This window comes from Gossypium hirsutum, chromosome D02 (assembly GCF_007990345.1).
Source record: "Gossypium hirsutum isolate 1008001.06 chromosome D02, Gossypium_hirsutum_v2.1, whole genome shotgun sequence".
Lineage (NCBI taxonomy): Eukaryota > Viridiplantae > Streptophyta > Magnoliopsida > Malvales > Malvaceae > Gossypium > Gossypium hirsutum.
In genome coordinates this window covers 50,974,130-50,996,442 of record NC_053438.1, presented here as the reverse complement: position 1 = coordinate 50,996,442, position 22,313 = coordinate 50,974,130, and the positions used below count along the sequence as shown (strand labels likewise).

At 33.2% G+C, this 22,313-nt stretch overlaps 4 protein-coding genes and 1 pseudogene across 8 annotated transcripts; 3 read left to right on the top strand and 2 right to left on the bottom strand.

Moving 5' to 3' along the window:
- Positions 1–248: 248 nt before the first annotated feature.
- Positions 249–1,083, top strand: LOC121214884 (uncharacterized WD repeat-containing protein C713.05). The gene is made up of 2 exons (XM_041089375.1): positions 249–683; positions 798–1,083. The coding sequence occupies exons 1-2, from the start codon at positions 562–564 to the stop codon at positions 925–927; spliced, it is 252 nt and encodes an 83-aa protein (XP_040945309.1). The 5' UTR covers positions 249–561; the 3' UTR covers positions 928–1,083.
- Positions 1,084–1,444: 361 nt separating this feature from the next.
- Positions 1,445–5,523, bottom strand: LOC107909939 (putative disease resistance protein RGA4; annotated as a pseudogene).
- A 3,170-nt stretch (positions 5,524–8,693) lies between these two features.
- On the top strand, positions 8,694–13,229 carry LOC107909941 (uncharacterized). Its single transcript, XM_016837651.2, has 8 exons — positions 8,694–9,077; positions 9,200–9,246; positions 9,870–10,023; positions 10,125–10,323; positions 11,093–11,222; positions 11,579–11,755; positions 11,831–11,991; positions 12,916–13,229. Exons 1-7 carry the CDS (start codon positions 8,888–8,890, stop codon positions 11,984–11,986), a joined length of 1,053 nt encoding a protein of 350 aa, XP_016693140.1. The 5' UTR covers positions 8,694–8,887; the 3' UTR covers positions 11,987–11,991; positions 12,916–13,229.
- Positions 13,230–14,843: 1,614 nt separating this feature from the next.
- On the bottom strand, positions 14,844–21,287 carry LOC107909942 (NADH dehydrogenase [ubiquinone] 1 beta subcomplex subunit 7). 2 transcript variants are annotated; one of them, XM_016837652.2, is made up of 2 exons: positions 20,808–21,287; positions 14,844–15,002 (listed from the first exon to the last, which is right to left on the bottom strand). In XM_016837652.2, exon 1 carries the CDS (start codon positions 21,126–21,128, stop codon positions 20,820–20,822), a length of 309 nt encoding a protein of 102 aa, XP_016693141.1. In that variant the 5' UTR covers positions 21,129–21,287; the 3' UTR covers positions 14,844–15,002; positions 20,808–20,819. The 2 variants fall into 2 exon arrangements, with proteins under 2 accessions (XP_016693141.1, XP_040945308.1); XM_041089374.1 differs by lacking the exon at positions 14,844–15,002 and adding an exon at positions 19,772–19,998.
- Positions 15,221–17,761, top strand: LOC107909943 (tubulin alpha chain-like). Of its 4 annotated transcripts, none has more exons than XM_041089372.1 (6): positions 15,221–15,595; positions 15,770–15,908; positions 16,170–16,244; positions 16,707–16,808; positions 16,900–16,976; positions 17,051–17,761. In XM_041089372.1, exon 6 carries the CDS (start codon positions 17,153–17,155, stop codon positions 17,693–17,695), a length of 543 nt encoding a protein of 180 aa, XP_040945306.1. In that variant the 5' UTR covers positions 15,221–15,595; positions 15,770–15,908; positions 16,170–16,244; positions 16,707–16,808; positions 16,900–16,976; positions 17,051–17,152; the 3' UTR covers positions 17,696–17,761. The 4 variants fall into 4 exon arrangements, with proteins under 4 accessions (XP_040945306.1, XP_040945304.1, XP_040945305.1 ...); XM_041089370.1 differs by having other exon boundaries at positions 15,221–15,639; XM_041089371.1 differs by having other exon boundaries at positions 15,221–15,639; positions 15,760–15,908.
- Positions 21,288–22,313: the final 1,026 nt, after the last annotated feature.

The following is a 22,313-nucleotide window of genomic DNA, read 5'->3' as shown; positions in this document are numbered from 1 at the left end:
GAATTCGAGTTTAAATTCAAATTTGAGTACAAAAATTTGTAAACAAATTTAAAAATAAATATTTAATCAAGCGCGAGCTTCACAGTAATTGATTTCTACTCAAATTGACATATTAGCAACCCTGGGACATTTTGAATTAAAATTATAAAAATATATACATTGCAAAAATAAAATAAAAATATTCAAAATGTAATATTTATAAAAATTCAAAAATTAAGGAAAAAAAATAAAAATGGAGGATTCTCAGGTCAAAGAGTGTGAAAACGACAACAATACACAGGAAGATACTCAAAATCTCAAATGGAAGAATCTGAGCAAAACAACAAAGACATGGAATTTGCACCTGCCCTTACTTCCATCCACCCGATGCCGAACTCAGTTGCAGTCTCTTGAGTTCAGTTCCAGTCTCCTGTAAGCTTTTATCTTCCCTTCTCTTCTTTTAATTTCCTCCAGTCATATTTAGTTGACCTATTGGTCTCCCAAATTCCGAAAAGAAATGAAGATTGTTTTAAAAGAAAATATTGGGCGTTGGCGGAGAAGATTGTGCTATGAGTTTGGTGGATGCGTCGAGCGGGGCTTCGAGTTATTAAATATGAAGCAAATGGGAAACTCTTTGTATCTGCTGGAAATGACAAGCTGGTCAAGGTTTGGTCTGCCGAGTCCTGGCGCTGTATTGCTACTGTGTAAGTTCATAAACACCCAACTGTCCTTTCTGCTTTCTTGTTTTAGTTTCCATAATTTCTGGGGGAAAACCTTTCTTCATTTTAGTGATGCATTATGAATATGATGTATGGCAGGTGTTCTGAGAAGGGAGCGAGTGCACTTGCTATAAGGAATGATGGTCTTCATGTCTGTTCGGCTGACAAATTTGTAGTTGTTTGGGTGGTGAATCTTTCAGGAGTTGGTGGAACTCGAAGGTCCTCATAACGAGAAGGCAGTGCCATTGCTTGCTTATTATTGTACTATCATTACTAGCCTGGTAATTGATTTTTTTTTTTTACAATTTTTGATAAATTTATAACTTTTATAATTTCTATATATTTTTGAATTTTTAAAATTTTTATCATATATCTTTAAATTTTTTTATAATTTCAACCCAAATGCCATGTCATCATGTCACGTCCACGTCAGTTTTTCATTAAAATCAGATTAATTTGAAAAAAAAAGAATAAGGATGAAATTGAAAAACCCCTAAATATCAGGGGCAAATTTTGGAATTGTGACTTTTTTTAACTATCATAAAATATAAAATTTATATAAAAATATATTTCTAACCACTGACAATTTCTATTGTTTATATATTCGTTTCATTTGTATCATTATTCTATTTAGATCCTTAAAGAAAGTGTTTCTTGATCGTTACTCTTATATATTAAAAAAAGAAAAAAAGATGGCTCTAATCTGAGCTAGCTTTTCAACACCTACAAAACATTACAAATTCAGATAACATAAAGTCTTTGAAACTACTTTTGCCATATATACTTGAAAATACATACATAATATCAGTTGGGTCACATTTTCTCTCCATCGATGACAATCTCGGTGATGTGAGCAATCATTGACCAATTTTTGCATTTCTTGATTTGGCCTGTGTCGAATAACTTTGAACAGCTTGTAATTTCAAGGTACTCTAATGCTTTGAGAGAGTACAGTGTTTGTGGGAAAGATGCTAACTGAGGACAGTCCAAGACTTCAAATCTTTGAAGTGAAGTCAGATTTCCAATCCATTCCGGTAACGTCTTCAGATTCGAACAGCTCGAAATCTGCAAATCTTTCAGTGTGGTGACATGTTGAAGGCCATCAGGCAGAGAACTTAGTTTCGGCATATCCCCGATTCTCAAGGTGCGGAGGCATTGCAGTTCCATGACATTCTCTTCCAAATCTTTTGACAGATCCAGCTCTCTGCATTCTTTGATTTCAAGCTCTTCAAGGGCTGTTAGATGTTTAAACCCTTTGAAAAGTGACTTGAGCATTTCACAACATCGAATATTAAAAAATCGGAGTGAAGTTAAACTCTTCAGGCCTTCCTCAGTTAGGCATACTAGGTCAGGACAATTTTCTATTGATAGATGTTGAAGAGATGTAAGATGATGAATCCCCTTCTCTGGAAATGACACCAAATCTATGATACCATCAATATGCATAACCTTTAGCTTGGAAAGATACAATGGATACACCAAATTTGCTCCTGCTGCTACCATTGCTGACTGTTGCAAAAGCCTTGCAGGCGTATTCTTTAGCTCCAATTCTTCTAGAAATGGATGCAATGGCATATGTGTCAGGTTGGTGCAAATCCCAATTTTTAATTTCGAAAGACAAGGGAATGAAAGCACTGATTCCTTCTTCTGCAATGGCCTTTGTGGTGATGCTGCTGCGCCATGATTATCATTGGTAACAGGAGGGGCTTCCCTCCACCATCCCTTCAGATTTCGCAAATCAAAAAACACTAATTCTTCTAGGCAAGGGAAGAATTCTTTACCTTCTCTTCCTCTATTCATTGGATTTCCCTTGAATGATAAAGATGAAGAAGACTCGGCACTGCTATCTTCAATGTATTCGACAGCAGTTATCACTTCAAGCCTGAGCACCTTAAGCTTGGGAAGCTGACTGAACAACGGGAGATGTATGCATTTAATACAATTCCATATGGTGATTTCAAGTAAGTTTGGGAGTAGCAAAGCCATGTCAAAGCTCATCCACTTTGGGAACCTTTCAGCTCTATATCCATAAATGTGAAACTCTTGAAGATTTGAATGTGGCTGCAAGCCTTCCAACAATGCTTCATCTTCTTCAAAACTAACATGATTATTAACTTCTCGGCTCCAATCTAAAGTCAACACCTTAAGGTGTTGTTTCTCCTTCAAGTTTGCTTCCTCGCATTCTGCTGCAACATTTCTCAAATTTTCTAGTTTTGCTATCATTAGTTCTCCCCTCAGCTCATTTAGGTCTTTCAGTTCCCTTAGACCTCCACTGGCCATTTCGAAGGAACTCATGCCTACTACAAATCGTGTTAATGTTTGAAGCGAAGTTAGCTGCCCAATCCCAGATGGCATATGTGTCAAACCAATACATTGACCAGTCTCAAGATGCTTAAGACTAATCATGTTACTTAATTTTCTCGGAAGCTGTTCTAATCTCTTACAAGAATAGATTTTTAGTGTCTGCAAATTAAGCAACTCAGTAATGGAACTTGGGAGTTTTCTGATGACTTCATTCTTGGAGAGATCAAGATACCTCAAATGTTTCAACTTACCGATTATCCTCGGCAGGATGTGAAGCCCGGTATTGTGTAGATCCAATACACGCATAAGCCTAAAACTTGAAATGATTGCTTCATGATCAACCTTGTCCAAAACTACACGATGAATAGGTTGCATCGGAAGAAGAAATGTCCGTATTTTGTTTGCGTTGAGCAAAGTGGTTGGAATTTTCCAGGATGAATCTAATTCGGCACTCAACGACACATGATGAGTTCTTTCAGATATGTTTTCACAATCCAGATCTACCATGGAGCAGCCCTGCAATTAATTGAGCAAGGTCATGCATGAGGTCATGCAGTTTGCAACTTATTACATTGCCCCATTCATCATATTCCACATCTTGAAAAAAAGACCGCCTGAGGAGATCCATGAAATACTGGTCCCCCAATTCCTCGAGGCATTGAATTCCCTGCAAAGGTTGTATAAACCCTTCTGCAATCCAAAGTGAAATCAGCATTTGCTTGTTTATCTCATAGTCCTTAGGAAACAATGAACAGTAAGCAAAGCACTATTTTAAATAGGATGGCAGTTGTTCATAGCTTAACTTTAGTACGGATAATACATCATCTTCGTTTCGAGTTAGCATTGACAATTGCCTCTCTTTTAAAGAGAGCCACTCAGTTTCGGTATCTTTGGTATATAGAACGCCACCTATGGTCCTTATCACGAGGGGATTACCGGCACATTTTTTGACAATGTCCTTCCCAATTGCTACTAATCTTGAATCATTTGGCTCTTTGCTTTCTTTAAATGCCACTTTTTCGAACAAGGACCAAGACATGTCTTCTGGAAGGCCTTCCAACAGGTAAGGCTGGCTTGTGCCTGTAATGGAAGCAACCAGTTGAGCACGTGTAGTGACAATTATCTTACTACCCCTTGCACTATTCATCAACAAATCTGCCAAATTCAGCCACCTCTCCCGACTATCATTCCACATATCGTCTAACACAAGTAAGTATTTCCGGCCATCGATCCTTTTACGAAGGTGAGTTTGCAAGGAATCCATCTCGAGACTTTCATACTTGGAACTAGTAGCAGACTCCAAAATCTTCTCAACTATCATTTTCACATCAAAAACATTGGAAACACACACCCACATCCTCAACTCAAAATGCTTCACTGTTCTCTCATCATTGTACGCTAGTTGAGCTAGAGTGGTCTTGCCTTGTCCCCCTATCCCAACTATTGGTATCACTGAAACATTGTCAACGCCATTACTCTCTAACAACCTTTTCATGATGGCATCTTTGTCACCTTGTCTCCCAACTACATCTTCCTTTCGGACAAACGAATGTGTCTGCCTCCTCTCAACCTTTACAAGTGGTATGCTTATAGGGGATCGGTCCGTAAAGTGGTATTTAATTTTATCAGCAGCTATTGCATCTAATTTCTCCCTAATGGCCTCGATTTGATGACTTATCTTAAGATTGTAAGTTACTTGACTAACTTTTGAGAATAGAAAGCTTACCTGTTTTCCCCTTTTCCCCTGTTGACGTTTCAGAACATGAGTTGAAAAATTATCCAACAGGTCATCTGTATCATAAACTGCATCTTTAAGCTTTCCAAGCCAATCCCTAACCTCATGGCTCTTGGCATGCTGATGCTCTGCATCCAAAAGTACAGCTTTAATGGTGGAAACTGTGTTTTTCAGTTTCTCAAGCTGTTCTTTGACACCCCATACCAATCCGATTTCCTGGAGGGCAAGGTTGCCTATCTTTCCCAGGATCCCATCAGCTATGTTGAACAAACCTGCTTCTGCCATTCTTCTCTTCTCGTAAAACACTAACAGCAGCAATGGTTAAAATGCAAAGCTTTTGTTGATCTGGTAAGCAGTTTAGCCATAAATACAAAGGGTTGACATCAATTTCATTTTCAAATTAGATTAGCTGGCTATGTTAACAAGTCTAGTTTAAAGATTAAAATAATCTATGAGGAGGATAACATGGAAAGTTCATTGCAAGTAAAGGAAACCCATTTTTAATTAGGCCCCAGATAGGTAAAGACAAAAACATGCTTGACATTTATTTATGCTTTCAAGTGGTTGTGGAAATACCCCACAATCCAGCCGTGTCAAAAGGGACAAACTCAATCTTAGAGAAAACAACTACGAAATATGTGCATCAAAATGAAGGATTCCATTAAAATCGAATGAGTCGATTACTACAGTAATAGGATGAAACTTCAATCATAAATACCATGTTTGGTTGAAGGGAATAGAATTGCACTAATCATCCTGACTCTTTGTCCTCCCATAGTAGCTAATCTTTAGTATGGTTTGTAGGGGTGAGCGTTCGATCAAATCGAATAAAAAAAATTCGAGTTGACAAATCATATTTTATCATCCTAACTCGATTTAAAATTTTCTCAAATCGAGTTGAGTGAGATGGAATTCGAACCGAGCTGAATCGAATATATTTGTTCGAGTTAAATTAAAAAAAATATTTTAGGTCCCTATAATCATTGTCACCCACTGTAATCAAATTTGTTATTAACTTTAATCCCCTTATAATTTATTTATTAATCTTTTATATATGAGTTAGCTTCTTTACTTGCTTAGTTGTTTCAATTATTTCTTATCATTGTCACTATGTATTTTGAAATTAAAAAACATATTAAATGTAAAAATGTGATTTTTTTAATAAAAATTATTTTAAAGATAAAATGTGAAATTGGTAAATGGTGAGAAGTAAAAATTTAGAGGGAAAATAAAAAGTTTTGGAGGTTGAGGGAGTAAAATTGGGGGATACATGGGAGGAGTAAAATTTTGGGAGAGAAATATTCAAAAAAAAAAAGAAAAAAAAATGGGGGGCAATGGGTTTGGGGTAGAAGGGGGTGGGAGGGGAGGGAGCAAAAGTTATGTGAAAAAAATAGGAGAGAGTAAAAGTTTTGAGAGGAAAGTGAAGAGATTTAGGAGTTTTGGGTAATAATGTAAATTATTATAGTTTAATATTCAGTTTATTTGAATTATTCGAGTTATTCGAATTCGAAAACCAAACTCGATTCGAATTCGAAATTCAAAAAAAAAAAATCGAGTTGACTCGAATAACTTAATTAATTCAAATATCTCGATTCATTTAACTCGAAATTCAAAAAAAATTCGATTTTTTTTATTTTTTGAGTTGAATCAAGTTTTGCTCACCCCTAATGGTATGACCAAAGAATGACTATTTCATGCAATCTTGAATAACAAAAACAAATTTAATTTCCAAATTACTCCTTTAAAGCTTGTACTCATAAAATATAAAAACAAAATATTTGAGATATTTTAGCATAGTTTAATATAAAAAATTTTATTTCAAAGTATAATTTAAAATAAAATTTTTTAATATAATTTAATAAAAAATAATTATATTAAGAAATTTATTAATTTTTTTATTTTTATTAAAAAATTATTATATTAAATAATAATTATATTAAATTATGATTAAATTATTTATTATTTTTTATTAAATTATTTCTTAGGTTATTCTGATGATTTCAACTTTTTCCTCATGCTATTACAACATTTATTCTATTCAATCAAACACAAGAATATTATTACAATTTTATTTTATTTTATTCAACCAAACAGTTGAATTACTGATTACAACTCTATTTTATTATAGTCTTATTCTATTCCAATGAATCAAACATATCGTAAATTTCTTATAAAATGACATTGTGGTTTTAATCTCCAACTTAAACATAATTATTTTAATGCAACCCATATGTTTGCTTTGCGAAAATAGATCTTACCTTTTTTTTTTTGTAAGTTTTTATATTTTGTTAAACTACATCCAACTTTGTAACCCGTGTGTTTTTAAGTTTTTATATTTAATGCAACCCATGTGTTTTGGACATTGAAAAAGAATTTGTAATATGGGGCACTGTATTTACATATTTTTATCATTTTACTCATCTGCCATTAATTTGTCACGTCTTAGTCAACTAATTTTAGTAATTTTTTCATTTTGATCTCTCAAATTATTCTTTAGAGTTAATTTTTTTGTTTTTAAAAAAAGTTAAAAAGATAAAATGAGTAATCAAATAAAAACTTATTAAAATTGGATGACTAAAATGAGTGTATGTAATAACAAATTAACAGTGAGTGACTAAAATGATTAAAGTATATAACAACATTGCAAACTTTATTTTAGTGCCCAAAATGAAAACTTATGAAAATTGGGTGATGATAACCCTTTATTTTTTAACTTTAACTATATATATGTTTTTTTAGCTTAATGCTCAGTTTGGCCTCCTAACTATGTCTATTTTCCTACTTTGGCACTTAAACTTTTTTTTTGTCACAGATTGATACTTAAATTGTTATTCCATTACCCAATTCAACCAATTATTTTCTAATGGTGTTAAAAAATCTTGTTGCCACATGACACTAATAAAAATATGTCACATGGCACCTTTAAACCAATTAAATAATATGACATGTGACACTTATGCTTATTTAAAATAAAACATTAACCATTCATTTACTATCGTTGACCGACTTTAACTGTCAACATGGTGCTAATAGAATGTGTCATGTCACCCTTCCTTTTTTTCTAAATATTATATAATATATTGTTAAAAATGTAAAAGATCATATATAATATAAATAATTCAAAAAAAATTAAAACAAAGTTTAAAAATAAAATAAAATTCTAAAATATATAAATATAAATTTTAAAAAATCAAAATATTATATAAAAATTGAAATTTTGTCATAAATTTATTTTTTTTAAATTTAAATTCTAAAATTAATATATATATTTCTAAACATTTAAAACTATATATATTTGATGAAATTTATCTATTTTGGAAATTTAGATATATATATATATTTGAAAATTTAAAATTTAGAGTTTTTTTGAAAAAATAAAATTTATGACAAATTTTTTAGAATATATATTTTTTGAAAATTTAAGTTTTCTTTTGCAATTTTTTAAAAGTTAAATACATTTTTATATAATATTATAAAAATTTTCATTTTTATATAATATTTTGATTTTTAAAATTTATATTTGTATATTTTAGAATTTTTAAAGCTTTTTTATTTATTTTATATATTATGTATGATTTTTTTATATTTTAAAACAATATATTATATATAATATTTAAAAAAGGTGATATGGCGTATTTTAATAGTGTCACGTGAACAATTAAAGTCGATCAATAGTAAGTTAATATTTTTATTTTAAATAAATTTAATTATTTCGTGACACATTATGATTAGTTAAAAGTTGCCACAAGACATATTCTTATTGGCACAATGTGGTAATCCAATTTTTTAACATTGTTGGAAAAAATGGATTAAACCAAGTAGCGGAATGATAGTTTAAGTACCAATTTAAAATAAAAAAAATTAGGTAGCAAAGTGAGAATAAACATAATTCCACGGCCAAATTGAGCATTAAACCTTTTTTTAAATACAAATTATTTGAGGATACGTCGAATACAAATAAAAATAACTAACAAACAAAACCCTAAGCAATCGATACTCTCTTACAACGATACGAGACTTTGGTTTCATAAAAGGGAAAGAAAAAAAAACCTCCGTAAACAACTATCAAATATTGTCCCTGAAATAAGTACAAAAGTGAGAGACGATAGGGTTTTAAGAGGGACTTTTTGGGTAGGAGGTGCAATAGAAAATGAGTGACGAAGAAGAAGAAAGAAGAGAACTGAACTTGGTTTCAAAGAAGGATGAAGAAGAGAGCGAAAGCTCAATGACTCCATGGGAGCAACACGCCAAAGTTATAAGCATTCCTCGCTTCGATTACGAGGCTCCTTCTTCTTTGCTTCAACGTTCTCACTCTGGTTTTCTTATCACTTGCACTATCAGTACTTCTGCGGTCCCTTTCCCTGATTTTCTTCAATTTTCTGTTCTGTTTTTTGTCTGATGGCTGCTTCTTTTTTTCAGTTTGGAAATGGGGTTTTGACATTTTCTTTTATCTTGTTATCAGAGAGGGAGAAGAGCGCGACGAAAGAAGCTATGGCTATCTTTTCTAAGGTCTTGTCTTTTTCATCTCAATTTTTTGATTTAGTCTTCCTATTATAGGCATAGCTAATTGTTGATTTCATTGAACCATGTCCTGAGATTTCGAGTGGGATTCGAGAACCGAAAAAAGAAATGCAAAAGTTTTGGCATCCAATGTTAGAAAGTAACAGGAAGCAGTTGAAGTTCTCTCTCTGGGAGCTATAATTGCTAATTGTTGGTTGCATAAATAATGAACGTTGCTTTATCCTTCCATATGTTTAAGTAACCTCTAGAGTCTGTATAGTCCTTTCATAGTGTGATTGACACTGCCACTGTTGTTTCACAATATCATTTTCGTTTTTCTTTCTAACTGACTGCGAAAAAATGCAAAATCTTCAAATTAAGTTGTATCCGTTAATACATTATAATTGAAAAAAAAAAAAAAAGAGATTTTCTATTTTACATTGACTACTTGGAGTGTGCACCACTTTTGGATGATGATGCTAAAACACTGAATTGGTGCATTTGACATTGTAGAGCATGCGCCACTTTTGAATTGTTTCTTTTGAGGTTTATGGAAACAGGTTTCTGGTATTGGGCATGTTGTTGTACTGTTTTCAATACTAATGCTTGTTAATTGTTTTAATATTTTGCAGTATGTTGGCCCCTTCAATGGTGATGATGACACCTTGAGATGTTCAGGAAACTCTGATGCAAATGCTGATATTAAGAGAAGAAAAATATATAGAGAAGAAATTGATCAGAATATTGGCAATAGTGTCGACAGCTCAGAGATCACTGATGCAGCCGGTGGGTAGTTTTCAGGCCTAAGAGACTGGAACTTTGACATTCAGTTCAATTTTGCTTATGCCCTGGATTCTAAATTTATTGAGAATATCTCATTGTGGTAGGGGGAATTCCAAAAGATGACTGCTTTGTATCTGCAAAGACGGATAAAAGTCAAGCACCAGAATTTGTTCTTTCACTAGTCAAGCTAACAAGGAGTGGTTTGCTTCTGCTTACCTTCCCATGGGGGAACTCGTTAGACACAATAGATGTTGTTTCAAAGATCTTTTGTGATCTGGAGTCTGGGAGTTTAAAGTCACCACTGTAAGTTTGTTGCAGATATCCTCAAGTTTATTTGTTTTCTCCTTTTGGCATGTTTATAGTTCTTACCCTGGCTTCTGTTTCCAGAAACTCTGGTTATGTCTGAATCATCTTCCAAATGACACAATGAGATCTCTTCAGAAAATATTGTTTGAGATAATATCTCAAGTAGATCAAAACATAATTGGCTCCTAAACCCTCAATGAGCTGGTCTAGAAGTTCTTTAAGAGAATAGTATTACTAAAGTCCATTTAAACTTTTTATCAGAACATATTTCCTTTGTACTTAAAATTACATGTTATCACTTTGCAATAGTAGATGGATGGAAATTGTGTAGGAAACAAGTTGACATTAATCATGAAATAAGTTGTACGTAGGCTGCTGTTAGAACTGAAGACATGGATGATTAATACCTTGCACCACCCCAATGTTAATATAAGAAAGCTTAGTCTTAAATTTGAAGTGCATTTAATTTTTTTTTCTTTTTTTTGCACATATAATTGTACGAGTCAAAAAGTTAAAAAAGATTCCACAATATCTCCAATGCAGTAAGTTAAATTATTTGCAGATCATGTTTTCACTTGCCTCTTCTATGAGCTTGGTGGGTTATCACTTCCCAGGATTGCCAAATTTGTATTTTGTGATATCTTCACGGCTGACAATCGCTGATTTCTTTTCCATCCTTGCATTATCATTCATATGCTTTTCCTTTTTCTTCAGCAATCTATCATGTTTACTGAATTTTGGGTGAAATTTCATTTCATTGGTGCAGTTGGTGTCACCGCATCTTTCCCATCCAAGCTACCTGTACTTTGAATGAGAAGGAACTGCAAGCAGTTGTATCGAAACTTGTCTTTCAATTTGTGAATGATAAGCGGAATAAACTTGCACAACCTCTAAAGGTTTGAGCTTTAGGTTTTAGCTTTTATACTTGAAGTATGTTGCCTGAGAGGTTTATGGAACATTGGGATAGGTTATCTTGGAATGGTGAAAACAAAATGTTAAATGGAATGCATTTTAACTATTGTATTTGTTTAGATGACTTATCTTTCCACGTATGTGAACACCATAAGAATAAACTCACTGCATCCTTAAAAAGTGTGGTTTCTAACTCAAAATCCAGCCACCTAGGTTTATTTTTCTATACTCCATATCTGAGTTATATTGTCAAATGAAATCTGTCTTCCTAACATAAATGTCTGCATTTTTCTTTTAAATACAAAGTTGTACAAGTTCAAATCATTATTGCTATCTTTAGTTTGCAGTTGGGTTTAACAGAAGAGGGACTGAAGAGAGCCAAATGAAAACTTCGAAAGATGTATCAAAGAATTCTGATATGTCTGTATTATTGGACCGCAACAAATGCTTTGGTGCCGTGGCTGCTGCCGTTAAAGGCATTGTTTCAGATTCAGTTGTGGATCTGAAATCTCCTGAGGTACAAGATCCTATACAGCTTGTCATAATGTTTTCTGTCCTTTTCACTGCCTAACTGCAATGGCAAATCTTTCAGCTATCTATTCTTGTTGAGTTGCTTCCCCTTTCTGGAGTGCCTAATGGATCGCTATTGGTTGGTGTGTCAGTTTTACCCCAAAACCTGGTTAGTACTAAGCCAAGACTCTGCATTAAGCCACTGGTTTGCGATAAAAATGGGAAGAAGGCAAGTTAAAGCAGGTATGTGTTTAACAATGTTTTATATGATGAGACTCAACGTCTTTGCAGTAACGGTAATATGAGTCCATGGTGAAATAATTTTGTATCCTGTACCTTCACCCCATTGGAGTAAAATTGCTTTAATTTTGATAAAAAGAAAGTGCTTTCATGGTTGAATTTAGAAGTTAGTGTGAGCAAACAATGGTCCATTTATCTCCTAAATGGTTTTACACGTGCATGCCTGGTGGTTGACTCCATGGAGACCAATGTTGAGATGCCGCCATAAAACTTGAATTGCTCGTTAGAATTTTTTTTTTTTTTAAAAGGAAATTTAAGATTTGCTATGTCAATTACAGCTTAGGGCTTTAGTCTTCAACAAGTCCTTCACCCTCTGGTGAGAGTTTCGGAACCTGAACTTGTAAATTGTGAGATATATTTATTTATATGACTTGCTAATCCAAGGTAGCTTTTCCAATTGGTATTCTGTGCAATGTAACATTGAAAGTTTTTCCTTTTTTTGGATAAACAATCGATTTTTATGGCATTATTCTTATAGCATCACTTCTAACTATCAATCAATTAGTTGGGTTGCGACTAAACTTGTTCATGACCAGACAAGGTTGGGCCAAACCTGATTACCCAAAAATGTGTTTTGTTTATGGTACGGCTCTATCCAAAGCAAAATCTGAGATTCATGAGTTGGGATGGGTTATGGGTAGTTATAAGTATTATATAAAAAAGAATAGATATTATTAGAATTTATAATTTGAATAATAATGGTGAAGCAAAATCACGAACCATTAAAATTGGCTTTGGATTTAGGAATGCTCTTTCCATAGATTGAAAGTTAGAAAATTCGAATGAAAGAAAAGATTATAAGTACTCATTCCAATCTTAAATTTATTAGATATTAGTTCTTTAAAATGACTTGTTTTATTGTTACAGGTAACTTATGAAGCGAGTTACGCCATGATTGGTGTGGAGGGCTGAATCCCCCTTTTGGTGAGCTGTATTCATAGAGGAACGAGGGTTGGATTTGGGGTAAAGTTACCCTCTCTTGAGTGTAGTGATCGGGTGATATATGTGCTTAAGATATTGTTGGAGTCGACTTGAATGAACCTTGTGTTGTTGGATATGATAAATTGATGGATGTTGTTAAGAGTTCCGTCCAACATATCTTTTGAGTTATGTGGATTCTTGGGAATGATGTTAAAAGGTTGTTGTAAGGTTATGCATTGCCAAGTTCTTATGGTTTTCAACTGTGCTGACAATGAGGTTTAAGGTACAGATAAAACAATTGTATAAATTAATTTGATTAAATCTTAGATTTTCTATAAATCAAATCTAATTTAATTAAAAATTATGTATTATGTCAAATTGAAAATACATCAGTCTTCAAAAAAAACATTTAAAATTTTAAGTTTTTTTCGTGGAATTAAAATATGTCATAAATATTTGTATTAATCATCAAAATTTATGTACAATTGTTAATCTTATTAAAAATAATTTTATTAGTCATTTCCCATACAAGGCTACTCAGCCATATTTCCAAACAAATGATATCAAATTTAAATTTTGCATACTGAGACGAAGTTGCAATTTATAAGTAACACATAAGTATTTTCTTTTAAGCAGCTTACAAACCTGTAAAGTAACTTTTGCAAGGAAAACGGGTGAAGTTAACATATTAAAAAAAAAAAATCCGAACGGGTCATTAGACCCGTCAATACACCTCTGTATTTTTAATGTTGCAATCATGTCTAAAGCACTTTATATTTATATCAATTTTAGCTATTTAACAATTTATTTTATATAAATATTAATATATTTTTATATTATATATTTATTTTGTATATTGTTTAACTTGGCCATGCCTGGCTTACGACAGTACGAAGTCGATATCTCAAAACCTAAGTTTCTCTAAGAGTCTCCAATCTTCAAGTTATTTCCCGGTGATTAATGAGTAAATGACTTGAATACCTAATAATATCTGACATATGCCCCATAAATTTGAGTTGTTTATAGAAACGAGTTGCTTTAACTCAGTCAAGTATATAGAACACTTCAACAACGTCTAATAAATTTGAATTTGTTGAATGACCAATTTCGATCTACAAAATTTTTAGTCACTTCTTCTAGATAAATCGTTGAGTTATCTTCAACCTCAAGCATTCAAATGGGCTGGTATGTAGACATTATACATGCATCAATGCCCCCACCGACTAGGTGAAATGCTTTTTTTCTGTTCTTTTTCTTGAATTACTTGGTGGTATGGTTCAACTATAAATTTGTAAGCTCACGATATATTTGCCCCCATTGATCAAATAGCAAAAGCTTTAAAATGAATATTTGAATCCTGCAATCTGAATCTTACAACATTGAAGATTTGTCTAAATAGACTGGCTTATAGAAACGGATTGCTTTAACTCAACCAAGCACATAGAACACCTCAACAATGTCTACCAAGTTCGAATCTGTTAAACGAACAACTGCAGTCGATAGGTTTCTAATCACTTCCTCTAGATAAAGATTCGTTGGGTTATCTTTAATTTCAAGCGTCCAAATGGGCTGGCTTGTAGACATTATACATGTATCAATGCCCCAATTGACCAGGTGGAATGTTTTTCTTTTTCTTTTTCTTTTTGATGAATTACTTGGTGATATGGTTGAATTATATAAACTTGTGAGCTAAAACCATGATCTACATGCCCGATTGATCAAATAGCAAAAGATTTATTATACATTGTCATTGCATATTATTTCTCATTTGACGCATATACCGCCGGTTAATGCATATCCATTGTATATCTGTTGCAATTAAATAAACACCAAACTGAAGCATATTTACCTAGTTGGCTAAGTGAAAACAGATGTCCACTTTGATGAGCAACTTTATTCCATAAACAAAGTTGATGAGCTGATGACAGATCACAAATTAAACAGTCCTTACATTCGTCCACAACAAACAGTTTCAAACTCCCCCCACACAGGTGACAAACATCAAAATATCCGCCAAAGTAGTCTAAACCCTCCTGCCATGTATTTAAACAAGGTATTATAAATAGAACTCATGGAAAATGAAAAAGAAAATCATTAAAGCTCTAAGAGCAATATTACAAAAACTAAAGCCCAATAAGATATTAATCTTAAAATTGAAAAACAATATCGGTGGAATGTATCATTAGCAACTAACATAATGTTTGGTTAGGTGTATTGGCTATGCCAATACACCCCTAATCGGTGCGCCCCACTTATTACGCCTCTAATCCGTTGTTTGGTTCAATGTATTGCGATTACGGGGCTAAACCATTACTCACCTAATCGGTGAAATCCACCAATTTCTAATCCTTCCGTTTTGCTCAGTTTAGATGCTGCTTCAGTTTACCCTCCCTGTTTTACCCTCTCAGTCTTCTTCTTTTCAGCTCCCTCTCTGAACATGTATTTAACACCCATTTCCCCATTTCCCGTTTCCCCTCTTCCCCAAATCAAAATCCCTAACCCCGTGCCCGACTGCCCTCCTCCCTTTTTTTCTCAATTCAAAAATCAACCTTCACCTCCGGCACCAATCCACCTCCACCGATCCACCTCCGGTCCTTCACGAATCCACCCATTTCCAGAATCAGAGGTTAGAGCGAAGCTACAAACGTCTTCTACCTTTGAATTTCAAAGGTATATTAACAATGTTTTTTCTGCTGGAAGCATTCTGTGTGCCAATGCCTTAAGAACAAAAAAACACTCTATATCTTTCGTTGTTTTTCTGATTTATTTTTGTTGGGTCTCATTCAATAGCCTATATCAGTTACAGATGAAAAAATTACCGAGATGGTATTGTTTCCAACGATTAACGAGGCATGTCGTGTTTTGGATGAGGGTGTCGTTGCTCGAGCATCAGCCCTTGATGTTGCATCTGTACTCGGAATGAGCTTCCCATCCTACTGGTAACTACTTCGCCACCAATTTTTGTCTCTGCAACTTGAACTCAAGAATAGTCTCTAAAGTTTGGAGAATTTAATGGTTCCCTTGTTAACTACTATAGGATCTACTATTAAGAATCAGTATTTGCTAATAGATTGCCTGCCAAATTCAGTCACTATTTTCTATAAGAAAATGAATTTGGTTTCTTGCATTATCTATGTTATAGTTAGTTACATGATCTCTTATTTTCACCATGTCTTATAAAACAATAGCTTTGGTTGCAGTGGTGGTATCATGTTCCGGGCAGATACAGTTGGGTCGAAGCATATCTATTTGAGCCTCAAGAAATGGTCAGAAAGGTACGGTAGCTACTTTAAACCATCGAATGCAATATTTTCAGGGTGTCTTTGTGTAGTGAAATGAGTGGTAGACTTGGTAAACTTGCATGTGTTACAAAATTGAATCTAGAGATCTGTTTCCCAGTCTTGACTTGAGCAACTTACTGCCAATCTTCCTCCAAAGTAGTTTCCTAATCAATTTGGCTTTATGTTTAATAATGAGAGTTTGCTATTGGTTTTTCTTGTTAGAGATCTGTGTGTTTGTTATAGTTGGTTATAGGTAAAATGTAGGGACGAATTGAAAGAGAGTAGAATGAGTGTACTTCAGGTTATTATTGTTGGATTGAGAGAAAACTAATAGCTGACAAGGTCTATGAATCTTATGGTGCAAAGGCAATGTGTTTGGCTTCAGCATATATGGAGTATATAACTGGGCTTCATTTTGACTGTCCTTATGGTAATTGATATTTTCTTTGATTGCAGGATGATTCCTTGCAAAGACTAAGCATGGGGTGGCAGCTTTCGCTAGTGTGAATTGAAGGCTTATGAGGGGATTCTTGCACCATATGACAAGACAAGAGAATGGTTATTCCTGATGCTCTCAAGTTTTGCAGTAGTTGGTTTCTTTTGTGGAATTTAGAATTTCGTTTTCTTACTTGCTTCTTGTGGTCTTCAGATGAAATTAACTCCAGGGCATCAGATGAAATTAACTTCAGATGAAATTACACTAATCTCAATAGGCTGGTCTCTCAGGTACAATAAATGATAGCTTTAATTTGATTGTTTGCATTGTATGTATATACTTATGATGTTTGGATCGTTTACAGGTTATTTCTTCCTTGACTGCATCTTTGAGATTTGATGGTGCTTTGAATGTGGATGTGAATGAGTTTCAGACCAATTTAGTCCCATACCCTAGAATCCATTTCATGTTGTCTTCAGTGATTTCCGCGGAAAAGGCTTACCATGAGCAACTATCAGTAGCAGAAATCACAAGCAGTGCATTTGAACCAGCTTCAATGATGGCCAAATGTGATCCACGCCATGGGAAATACATGGCTTGTTGCTTGATGTACAGAGGAGATGTGGTGCCTAAAGATGTGAATGCTGCACTGGCAACAATCAAGACCAAAATGACCATCCAGTTTGTTAATTGGTGTCCCACAGGGTTCAAGTGTAGCATCAACTACCAGCCTCCAACTGTGGTACCTGGTGGGGATTTGGCCAAGGTTCAAAGGGCAGTTTGCATGATTTCAAATTCTACTAGTGTTGCTAAAGTGTTCTCAAGGATTGATCATAAGTTTGATCTGATGTATGCAAAGCGTACATTTGTGCATTGGTATGTCGGTAAAGGTATGGAGGAAGGTGAGTTTTCTGAAGCTAGAGAAGACTTGGCTGCTCTTGAGAAAGATTATGAAGAAGTGGGCTTGGAATCTGGTGAAGGAGATGAAGATGAAGGGGATGAGTACTAGGCTAGAATATAGAGTAAAATCTGCCAATGGACTTATTGGTCAGCTAATAAAAATGGGTTATTTGTTTGCCTTCTCTATTGTATCAAACTTCAAAACATATTTTAATGGATCTTTGCTTAATTTCATATGCTCTAACTTACAGTAATTTCATATGCTTCAAAAAGTAATTTCATATGCTCTAACTTACAGTAATTTCTTTTTGCAATTTATTAATTTAAGCATTTTTGAGATAAATTTTAAAATTACTAGATAAATCCTCTTCCCATGCTTCGGAAAATTAGTCATATTTTGACTAAGATATTTATATTGGAATATAATGATTTGATTAAATTATATATTTTACTAAATTATATTTTAATAATAATTATTTTAAATTATATTTATAGTATTATATATTATGATTTTAGTAAATTCATTTAAGAATATTTAATATTAAGAATTTTATTAAATTATATATTTTTGTTAAATTATATTTAATAATAATTATTTTAAATTATATTTATAGTATTATATATTATGATTTTAGTAAATTCATTTAAGAATATTTAAATATTAAGAATTTTATTAAATTATATATTTCTATTAAATTATATTTAATAATAATTATTTTAAATTATATTTTATAGTATCATATATTATAATTTTATTAAATTCATATAAGAATATTTAATATTAAGAATTTTATTAAATTATATATTTTTATTAAATTATATCTAATAATAATTATGTTAAATTATCTTTTAAATTATTTATTGTTAATAATAATTTACCAAAACAAATTTCTGCTAATTATTAAGAATTTTATTAAATTATATATTTTAATTAAAATATATTTAATAAAAATTATGCTTAAATATGATTAAATTATTTATTATTGATAATAATAATCTTATTAAAATTTAAATAACAATAACAATAATCATTTACCAAAACAAATTTATGCTAAGGGTATTCTAGTCATTTTAGTTTTTTCCATTATGCTATTACACCTCTATTCCATTCAACCAAACACAAGATTACTATTACGCCTCTATTCTATTACATTCAACCAAACAGTTGATTTGCTATTACACCTCTAATCCAATACACCTCTAATCCCAATACACCTCTAATCCAATACAGCGAACCAAACGCACCCTAAATGTTATGGAGACGGGACATAACAAAATTGCATTGCACCTCAGCTTTTTTTTATTTTTCTTTATGTAAAGAATCTTCTGGACAAGGGAAAGTCAATAATTCTTAAATTTGGATCATTCATTTTGTTGCACATGCACACATATTGTATGCTAGAGTTCACTTTTTTACTTGGAAGAGAATATCTACCAGTCTAATGCATATTAAGAGTGGTGAATACGGTTATACGACCGGAAATGTACCTAAAAGCTGCTGAAATAGACCTTTGCAGTAACATCAGTAAAGTTTGTACTTGGGACTTAAGAGTATACTATACTAAGGCAAGTGAAAAGGAAAAAGCTGACAAGTTTTGCTAGTGCCTAATTTCAGCTTCTAATCTAGCCATTGTTGTGAGTATGGCATTCTTGTGCTTTCAGAATTTGAAAATATCATATTTGTTCCTTCAATTAAGTTTTTCTTTTGGCCATTTGTTAGGAGTGGAGGGGGAAGGGGCTGTCTAGGGTTTGAACACTGAACCCGTTGTCAACCAATACTTGAAATCAACACAAGACTTTTACCACTACACCAATGGCTTAGTTGATATTCCTTCCATTAAGTTTGCTTCAATATTTACCATAAATATAATTGTCAAGAAATTGATATATTCGCTAAACTTATAAAGTACTCTTAAATGTTGACCAAACATTTCCATCAACTTAGAGATTAGAGTAAAGCATAATGCATCATCAAATGGGTAGCTACAGACAAGCTCTTTACTCTTGATTATGTTCCTTTCAAGCTCAAAACATAAGACTATATCTCGGATCTAAAACAGCAGCATTATCAAATTCACTAGCCCAGGCCTCCTAGGATACCTCATTTACATTTTGAATAATACCAGCAGTACTTGATGGGAACAAGCAAGAACAATCAAACAAAATGATAAATCAGAAATTCATGTTTGGTAAATAACTGGGATATTCCACTTTTATGCATCTGCATGTATGAACTCAGTGCTTTGCTGTTAAACTCCTACTTCTTCTTTACATTGTAATCAAACCATCTTATACTGAACATAATCAAAATATTTCCATTGGCTACACCTACTAATTTATTCACATGAAAGAAACTAAACACCGAAGCCAACTTTTTTTGCAAGCCCCCCATGCCCCGGGGAGAACAGGTAACTGAAAAGTATCACAAATATATCCAATTACTCGCAAAGCATAATAAGCAATCTCATTAACAAAGGTCCAAGAAACACTTGATTGTTAAGTCTTACTCAAACCCATCTATGGGGGTTATCCAGAATGCATGTTGTTCTCAATCTCACTACAAGTATCCCCCCACCATATTTCGAATCATTAGGCAAGAACAACTTAATAACAATTTCAAAATCTTCAAAATGAAATGCTAAATCAAACAAAATTCCATGGACAAAAAGGCCCCAAAGCAGAAACGGACTGATACGGAGATATTCCAGTTTACCATTTCTTTCCATTCAAACGTCATAGGAACCAAACAAAATAAACCCCCAAATCAGTACACCCTACTATAAATAGACTAAATGAAAATAAGTCCCTTAATAGAAAACAGGAAACCAGTAAAAACCTCAGAAGTATTGACAATGGAGTACCAGAGTCTCATATCAATCAATCTTATATCCAACAAAGGGAAAGAAAGGGTTAAACGCTTCAATTTCAATAATAAGAGCAGACAGGAAAATTCTATCGAACATATAGCAGCCAACCTTGATTAAAACAAAGCCCTAAAAAAGTTAAACCAATCCATCATGCCAACTAAGAAAGATAAAAACAAAAATTTAACATAGCTAAAAACCCCAAAATTTTGGAACTTAAACAGCCCTCAATACAAAGATCAATGAACCCATCAACAAACTATGAACGAAAACATCAATAGATAAATATCCAGTTATTAAATTATATATAAAAGAAACTGAAAGAAAAAGAAAGAAAGAAAAGAAAATTTGACTGACCCTGGAGACAGCTTAAGCATTAGCAGTTTTGGGGATGAGAGGAACAGAAGCGCCCTGTTTCCCAGCCTGTTTCAACTTGGCCTCTTCTTCACGGATCTTCTGCATCTGCAACATCCTCTCCATGACGAGCTCGTACTCGCACTTTTCATAGGAGTGGCGTTCAATCTCGCATTTCCAAGGTAAGTAAAACTCGGCTTGGCGGCACTTGTTGAGCGGGATGAGAAGATGTGCACATTGATCCCTGTACGGGATGGGGACCTTGTTCTCCACCATCTCTGCTTGTGTTGCTATCATCTTCTTCGATGAACCCTCCACTGCCATTCTTTTTTCTCCCTTTGATTTGTGTTTGAAGAAAAAAAATTGGGTTATGAAAATGCTTTGCTTGATCTCCGAGTCCAACTCCAAGGTAATTATCGGCTAGCTTAGCTTTTCTTTGTACGCCCAAAGGTGGAAGGGTTGGGCGCAAAACTATTATGCCCAAAATGGGCCTAAAAAAAAAACTAATTCCATTTAAAATATGATTTGAGTTTCGCTCGGTTGAATTTTTTTTTTAATTTTATAATATATATTATATTATGGTTAAAAAGACTTTTTAATCAGTCTAAATTAGGAACAGTTTAATCTCTATTAATTTCAAAAGTAAATAACCATTTAAAGATAATTAATTGTAATGTTAATATTTTTTATCAATTGTGCATAATTTCAATTGATGTAATAACAAAATTTACATATTTTTTCAATTTGGATAAATTTTGTGTTTAAATTTAGAAAGACTACAATTTCATTTGTTTTGAGAGTTTGGGTATTGAGCACCCCCTCCGAGTTCTACATTCACTTGTTGCATTACCAAGGCATAATACACAATGTGAATTATAACCCTTTCCCGCTTTCTGTTATAATTTATGGGTTTGTGACCGCCATTGTTCCAAGTTTTTTTTTTTTGTTTATTTTACAATTTTTAATGTCGTTTCATTGACCGTTGGCTCCAACATAATATACCCTTAATTCTCACCCCCTCTCTAGCATACTGAACCAAAGACCCAAACCCAGGTAACAAGACCATATTCGAGCACCATAATTACCTCGCTCCTCGTGCCTTTTCCCAATGCTTCCATTTTGGCTAGTATGATTGGATTTTTAATGAAGGTTATGAAATATTGATCAAATAATAAGACAAGTAGTGGTTTAAGGAAGGAAGTTTTAGAGAGAAAAAAGTGAAGGTTGATGTTTGCTTTAGATTAGTTTTGCTTGAGAAAGGAGAGTGCAGTGTCAGACTCCCAATGCTAAAATCCAGACAATATATACTTCTTTAATAAAAGGGGGTTGGGGGGGGGGAGATTAACAAAACTGGCTATTTAAGTAGCCATTTCAAATCAACATTTTATGTGGTTGATATTTGTTCGTTAATCATGTAGGAAATGACGAACGGTCAGCTAAGTAAGACTCTTTGTGTAAACGTGTAATGTTAGAGATTAATTTTGTTGATTTTTTTTAGAATTAAGATTA